The sequence below is a fragment of the Chiloscyllium plagiosum genome, chromosome 33 (genome assembly GCF_004010195.1).
Source record: "Chiloscyllium plagiosum isolate BGI_BamShark_2017 chromosome 33, ASM401019v2, whole genome shotgun sequence".
Taxonomy (NCBI): Eukaryota; Metazoa; Chordata; class Chondrichthyes; order Orectolobiformes; family Hemiscylliidae; genus Chiloscyllium; species Chiloscyllium plagiosum.
In genome coordinates this window covers 40,261,950-40,269,899 of record NC_057742.1, presented here as the reverse complement: position 1 = coordinate 40,269,899, position 7,950 = coordinate 40,261,950, and the positions used below count along the sequence as shown (strand labels likewise).

Sequence of the window (7,950 nt, the reverse complement as noted above, 5' to 3'; positions counted from 1 at the left end):
TGCTTCACGAATTCCTCTCTCAACCTTCTGTTTATATATAAATATCTAGGTTCCATTGCTCCTGTATTCCATTGAGAAATGTACCCCCCATTATGTTGCCTTTCAATATTATTCCTACTAAAATGCATTACCTCACACTGTGTCATTTTGGAGTTCTGCACTGTCCTCGCAGTTTACAATTCTTTCAAATATTGTGTCATTTGCAAACTTGGAAATTGACCTGTGAACTCAAAGATCACAATCATTAATTATACCAGGAGAAGCTAGGCACCACCACCCCTCCCATTCTCAACCTTTGTGGAACTCCACTACAAACCTTCAAGTTTAAAAAGTAGCTATTGACCATTATGGTTTCCTATGATTGCCAATTTTGCATCCATGTTGCTACATTCCCCATTACTCCATGACCTGCAACTTTTTCCATATTCTGATGTGTGCCACAGTATCAAATAATTTTTTATATGAGATGTTGACACCTGCTTCTCTCTGTCTGTTCTAAGGAGTTGAGTAAACACTAAAGATCCCAGAACTTTGTTTTCCTGGCCAAAATTCCTCCCTCAACAAAACACACACAAAAAAAATCAGCTATGCACTGCTGCTATGTGGAAGAAAGACTAACTCATATCCCAAATAATTGTTAGGAACACAAGAAATATGATAACCACTACATTAACGTAAGTCAGCTTTTACCCATGAGGAAGGAAGCAAGGAATCCACCAAATCCAGAAAGTCTTCAACTTTTTTTTAATATTTTTAAAATTTTTAAACTTTTTATAAGCACAGATTGTGCTTAACATTAGGTTTGATTAAGTCATAAAGTCACTGCTTCTCTGCATGAAGAAAAGCCTCTATACAGCAAGGACAAGAGCCCATACCTCCATACACAGCTTTCAAAATGAGAAAATATATACAAAATAGAACATTTTTACAAGGCTAAGGGGTGCTACAATCGAAGCAGTCAGCTACAATTTTTATTTAATGTATATAAAAGATCAAAAAATTGATTTTGTTTTTACACTTTTCAATGACTGAGATGGAAATATACAGACAGACACAGCTAACAGTGAACTAGCTTTTGACATCACAAGGGAAGAAACAGGTACAAATGAGGGACAGTTTGAACAATTTTAAAATGAGAGGGTGTGTCATGTTTGGAGAAAACTGCATTGTATTTGCAGCACAAATAGCAAGTATCACTTCCTTATGAAACATAAATTTAACCCAAGGGTTGCCATCCTTTAATACAAAGGCGAGAGAGCACTAGGCAACTAGGCCTCAACATGACAGGGTGATCAACAGACAAACTCAAATCAACAAGTTCTAATACTGTAAGTTTAAAAACAAGTGTGGGTGGGAATAGAGATTCAAGTGGGACCTTGCACATAAACATTCCCTCTTCACTACTTTGTCACTTCTCTACTTTGCCAGTATGGACTCAATGACTGAATGGCCTCCTTCTGTGCCTTACTTCGATAGCAAGCTGCTTCTAATGTATTTCCAAAATTCCAGAAACAGGCTATATACAAAACCTGTCTGAGGTATTAATCTGCTCTTTAATTACCTGAAAGCAGATTGCTTAGAATAAATGACAACTCCACATGATTGAAAAGTAATACTATTCCAAGACTGGGAAACAAATAGTGACTCTGACTGAACAAATTCAAGCACGAGAACTCTCATGAATGCACACATTCAAGCAAAATGTGAAATTACTTTGGATTGCCAGCTGGACTAGCTGATTGGAAATACAAGCCACACAAGGGGATAATCATCACTTAGTGAACAAACATCCATTGTGATGTAGCCAGGGCAAATGTATGCACAAATTAATCAAAATTGTTTCAATTAAAACTAACTGTTGGAGCCATTGAACAAGTTGGATTTAGGGTGCAATTGCTGGATGCTTCAAACTGTTGCATTACTGTCATGAGCCCAAAAAGGTACAAAAGCTAAGACTGCTGCCACATTAATTCACCGAATCTGAATGCACTGATTTGGTTTAAATCCCAATTTTTTTAATAAGTCACAGGATTTCAGGTTTGAAGCCAAGTATACCAAGTGTGAACAGTACGGTTTATGCTTTCAAACTGTTTCTTGTCAGGATGATATTCTCAACAGTTGATAAGATACATTTAGCTTTTGAGTGAATGAGAAAACCTGCTATGCTTTTCACCATGTTATTTTGCCGTTCTGCAATGCTCGGTACTGAGAGAATAGGAACATTAATTAGAGCCTAAATATAGATTAATACTGATCTAGATTCATTCTGTTCAAACCTACACTTAGCAGTGATACTGAACAGAGGTAAAGCATCTAGGATTATTATCATTCACTTGCACGTGATAGTTATATCTATGGGCTATGTATCTATGGACTCTGAGGAAACTATATAAAACTAAGAAACTTCAGCACTCTTCAGAAAACAAAGCAGTAGCTTGTTATTGAATGCCATTTCTTTGGCAAGCTATAGATCATAACTTTTTTTATTGTTTGCTTGGTTGCTCAATTATCTAATATGAATCCTCCATAATTTCCTAATTTCAAAAAGTGTGTCTTGGTTAAATGCATATTTAAAATATTACCACAGTTTGGAATTGGTCAGAAAGTTCACCCAAATCTATTGATATGCTGAGTACAGGTGGCTCACAGATGCAATTCAGACTGTACTAGAATGAATTGCAACTTTCAGAGTGTACACACCACCATGCTCTTCTTTATCAACACCATATTTTGGAGCACAAGTTCTTTTTCTCTTCACTCCACTCACTGGATTGAACCAGCAGGCTGTGGACCAACTAGTTTCAGATGGTTAATACCTTGGCTTATTTCCATCTCAACGGAAGACATTATATCCAATCTTTACCCTTTCCTCCCACAGTTTAATTACACAGAACAAATTCAAATCAAGCAATGTAGAAAACTTCCACATGGCAAATGATCGAATGTTGGACATCTCTTCATAATTTATTTTGGGAGCATGGCTTTCATTGCTGCTTGCCACTTGCAGTATCAGGAATAGACTGCAGCCACATTAATAGGAGATGAGCATAGGATTCATCTACAACATGCAGACTCGTTTTCCTCACTACCTATATTTAAAGAATGACCTCACCCTGCAGATTAGCACTTAAATCACTCCAATCAGCGAGTGGTGGTGAGGGAGATGGAGGGGTGGGGCTCTTCTCTCAAATGACTGGTATAGTGGTCGTACATCTTACTTTCAGTGCCAATGAGCTAATACAGATCTCTATTGCCAGATATAGAAAACATGGATGCTTAATGTCGTCCCACGACTGGGACATCTCCAACTCCAGAAGTCTTATCTAGGAGTAAGGAAATTTGTCGTTGAAAAAGAGGTGATCAGAGAGCAATTCTGCATGATTGGAGTGTCCTCCATTCATGTTGGCTTCCAGTAAATATCACAACCTGACCACAGAATTGTCTTGTTGGAGGAGTTTCAAATCCTGTCCCTCAGTGATTTTCAGGTCAGGTGGGTGTGTTAAGAATGAGGTAGAGATTTGATATTGAAGGCTTTAAAGATGATTGCTGCTTTAATGTTGTGGGAGAGCTATTAAGACAGATCTTTAGTAAAAACAACCAGTCTCTTCTGATATGGTGCTGTTTGGTCTGTTGTGTATTTCCAATGTTCTTTCACTCTTTTTGTTTTACAGTATTACTTTATGGTATAGGCTCTGTGTAGTAATACTCTGAGTATTCCTAAATTCGGCCTAGTTTTGTATGGAAGTGCAATCAAACTATTTTCCAAACATTTCTGGAGCCCTCCATTTCTGCACTGACTCATTCCTACTCTTAGCTTAATATCCCGATCAAGTGTTGAAGTAACTGCCTGACAACTGAAGCAGAATGCAACTACAGAAAAGATTAAATGATTGAATATTTCAGCAAGGAATCCACTGTTCAACAGAACTAATTGTAATTCAGATTGGAATAAATATTTATGTGAATGCTTGACTATTGATGGCTTTGCTTGTGTTCTGTTTGTACATAATCTGCATTTAGAACATAAGAACAAGAAGCAAGATGACTGCAGAGCTGTCACCACCTTGGTCATAAGGGATGTGAAGCAACCACAACGGTTCTGAAGTGTTGAAAGAGAAGACCTACTGTGAAGCTACAAATGGAATGATGTTTGTACTTTTATTGCCATTTCAGCTTTGCTCACACATGCAACCAAGATGGACATAAAATGCTAATCCTACTGGAATTTGACCACAAATCCAACTACCCTTCAAAATTGTCAATTCTTAATCAAACATCTGATTTCACCTGTCATTTTGCAGTCGTGTCAAAGCAAAATGCAGAAACCAGTAGAGTAAGCAGAAGGGGTCCATAATAGTCACAACTACAGAGTAATGTGCCTTTGAAACCAGTTAGCGCAGGAAATGCTTATGACCACAACATTCAGCAACTCACCAAGTTCATAATAAATTCAATTCAAACCTTGACAGGATTTGATTGAATTAAATCCCCAGGATGCAGATGCTGTTGTCTGTGCACTTTGGCAAGTGCTCACACCAAAACTCAAAATAGGAAGTGAGTGATGGATTCAAATAAAAGCAAAATACTGCAAATGTTGTAAATCTGAAATAAAATAGATCACACTGGACAAAACTCAGCCAGTCTCACAACCTTTGCTGAGACAGAAGCAGAATTATTATTTCAAGTCCTATATGACTAGACTTCATGTGCGGAAGTCGTCTCATACTGGACTTGAAACATGAGCTGTGTTTCTGTCTCCACAGATGCTGTCAGGCCCGCCGAGTTTCTCCAGAATTTCTGCAGTTATTTTAGGAAGTAACACAGTTTTCGTAAGAGTGTATTTAGTCATCTCAGTCGGAGAAGAAAATGGCAAAACCAGAACAAAAAGTGAACACAAAATAGGACTGCTTTTGAACATTAATGAGTGCACGCTCCACTGTTGATTTAAGAGATCGATAATCACTACACGCAACCAAATGAAGTTAGAAACTTCATTTACAAGTCTACTGATACCAATACCTGAAATATCAGTCAATCCAGCTTTTGCCCGAGAATCTAACTTCACCGAACTAACCTCTTCATTGTGATAACTGTGGCCGGTGACAAAACGTTTAACCTAAGAAAGCTACTTAAATGGAGTCTAAATTCACTAAAAACTGTGAATTTTGTTTGGGTGATGTTTGAATATCAAACATTGAGACAAGTGTAGTCGTCACTAAAATTTGTTTATCTGTGCGTGAGCCGCAGAGGTACAGAATGTCTCTGTTTATCATCATGGTGAACTGAGGATAGTGCACCACTTTCTGCCTCTCTGCTTCCTCTATTCGTGCTTCCAGATGATCGTCGACTGTTTCGGGTCTGTCTGAGGCTGGTTTCAGTTCGACTCTCACGTTCAGTCCCAGGAATACATGCCAGTGGGAACGTTCGCTTCTCCCATGGCTGAACCGTCTGGAATAAAGGCAAATTGCTGGGTTACAGACAGAACATGGTACTGTACCAATATGCATACAGATTAGGATAGATCAACTGCCTTTCACCTCTGCCCAGTTTGGAAAAATAGCACAGAATTCAACATCTCCCTCAAGCACTGTGTAAAAAATACTACTTACAAAGACTTCAGATAAACTTGTGCCAAATCAATGAGTTTAGGCAGGACTGCAAAATTCACTCAAAAGACATTGGATAGGTCATTTTCAAAGTAGTACAAGCAAAAAGGTGTTCAAGAAAATAGCAACATAGGCGATCTTTCCTCTAGGTCGAACTGTGCTAAATTTGCATTATTTGGCTGCTTTACTCTATATCTAATCAACACTGAACTTGCTCTGGCACATTTTTCATGCTGAAACTGAGTCCGAAATGAGAAGCTGAAGGGAATTCAGGTTAATCACAATGATTGGCAAAACATCGAGAGTCTTCAACTGCAAGATGTAACAGGTAGGTCAACAGAAAACTGAGCAGGATGCCATCTAAATTAATCAATAGGTGGTCTCAATGTAAGCTTAGTCTTATTTATTGAGTAAGTGCAATAGGATGGGCTATTAGATTATTTCTCTCCTAGTGACCAGCTTGAGTTAATCTAGGAGATGAAAGTAATCGATCAGACTCAGAATCTCAATGTTTATGTACTGCCAGTGTGACACTTAGCCAAATTTTGTGGCTGGGTGGATTATACAACTCTATCCAAATAGAACAGAATAGAAAAATACATACAGTTGTAACATACTACTACCATAGCATTCAGCCATTTTCCTGAGTTACTTCATCAAAACCCTCAAATAATTCTTTTAACACTTCAATTTTCTAATATTCATTTATCTGGTAAAAAAGTTTCAGTATCTCTAGTCAAAAATAAAACCTCAGATCTGACAGTAATTCTTTTGTAGCTTCTATGACCTTGACTTTTTTGCACTTTCCACAGCCTGTACTTACATTCATCCATTGTTAATCCTCAGTGAGTTTTCCCTTATTACCCATTCATCACCCAGATGAAACAACTTTTCATAGTTGATTTAATATCTTTCATTATTTTTGGCAATGCCTATTCTTTCTTAGCCCACTAGATCTTATATTTTTAAGTAGCTTTTTGAAATTCTTCAAAACTATGAAGTCTCATTCATAACAATTTCCATTGCCCCCTTTATCTTGCTCTGGTGTCCTTGCAAGAACTGCACACAGTATTTTAGGCAAAAACAAAGTTTTCACAAATTTAACTGTTGCTCATTTCTTTTGATCAAGAAGGGGAATACAGACAACTCTGGTAATATAGACCAGTGAGTGTTACTTCGGTTGTGGGTAAACTGTTGGAAAAGGTTCTAAAAGATAGAATTTATAATCAGGAAGAGAGGAATAAGTTGATTAGGGATAGTCAACAGTTTTGTGAAGGTTAGGTCACGCCTCACAAACCTTATTGAGTTCTTTGAGAAGGTGACCAAACAGGTGGATGAGGGTAAAGCAGGTGATGTGGTGTATATGGATTTCTGTAAGGTGTTTGATAAGGTTCCCCATAGTAGGCTATTGCAGAAAATAGAGAGGCATGGCATTGAGGGTGATTTAACAGTTTGGATCAGAAATTGGCTAGCACAGAAGTGGTTGATGGGAAATGTTCATCCTGGAGTTCAGTTACTAGTGGTGTACTGCAAGGATCTTTTCTGGGGCCACGACTGTTTGTTATTTTTATAAATGACCTGGATGAGGGCATAGAAGGATGGGTTAGTATATTCGCAGATGACACCAAGGTCAGTGGAGCTGCGGATAGTGCTGAAGGATATTGCAGGTTACAGAGGGACATAGATAAACTGCAGAGTTGGGCTGAGGTGGCAAATGGATTTTAATGCGGAAAAGTGTGAGGTGATTCACATTGGAAGGAGTAACAGGAAGACAGAGTACTGGGCTAATGGTAGGATTCTTGGTAGTGTAGATAAGCAGAGAGATCGAAGTGTTCATGTACAGAGGAACCTCAATTATCCCAATACCAATTATCCGAAAATTGGATTATCTGAAGGAAATCCCGATGGAAACATTACATCAAAGACGGGTTTCCAACAGTGATCGCGTCTTTTGCCTATAGTGATTAAACAGGCACCATCTCCAAATGACTGTCTGCCCGCCCTCTCTCTCTCCCCACACTTTACCTGGAGTTCTACACTGGAGTGAATCCTAAACCCTCCTTCCCTTGATAATCTCTCTAACAATGTCCTGTACAGGGCAAAGGTGGAACCTGTCAAAAAGTTGCAGTATAAAGTTGCGTGGCTGTGTGCGCGCTATGTGGAGACTCATGCTCCAAAAGGCAGCAGCAGTCTTTTTGTTGGTGTCCAATCCAGTTGGCCCGGAGAGGGGGCAGGTGTGTACGGGGTTGGGATGCAGTGAGGGGCATTATTGGATGGGGTTGGGTGTGGGGCGCAGTGTTGGACGGGGTTGGGGGGGAGGTGTTGGGTGCAGTGTTGCACGGGG

At 38.9% G+C, this 7,950-nt stretch overlaps 1 protein-coding gene across 5 annotated transcripts in view; it reads right to left on the bottom strand.

Moving 5' to 3' along the window:
* Positions 1-705: 705 nt before the first annotated feature.
* The window catches only part of kansl1b (KAT8 regulatory NSL complex subunit 1b), a 292,755-nt gene continuing 285,510 nt past the window's right edge, over positions 706-7,950 (bottom strand). For all 5 annotated transcript variants that reach the window (XM_043675343.1, XM_043675344.1, XM_043675342.1 and 2 more), the window contains one exon: positions 706-5,448. In XM_043675343.1, the coding sequence (XP_043531278.1) occupies positions 5,227-5,448 (222 nt within the window). In that variant the 3' untranslated portion in view covers positions 706-5,226. The remainder of the gene's footprint in view (positions 5,449-7,950) is intronic.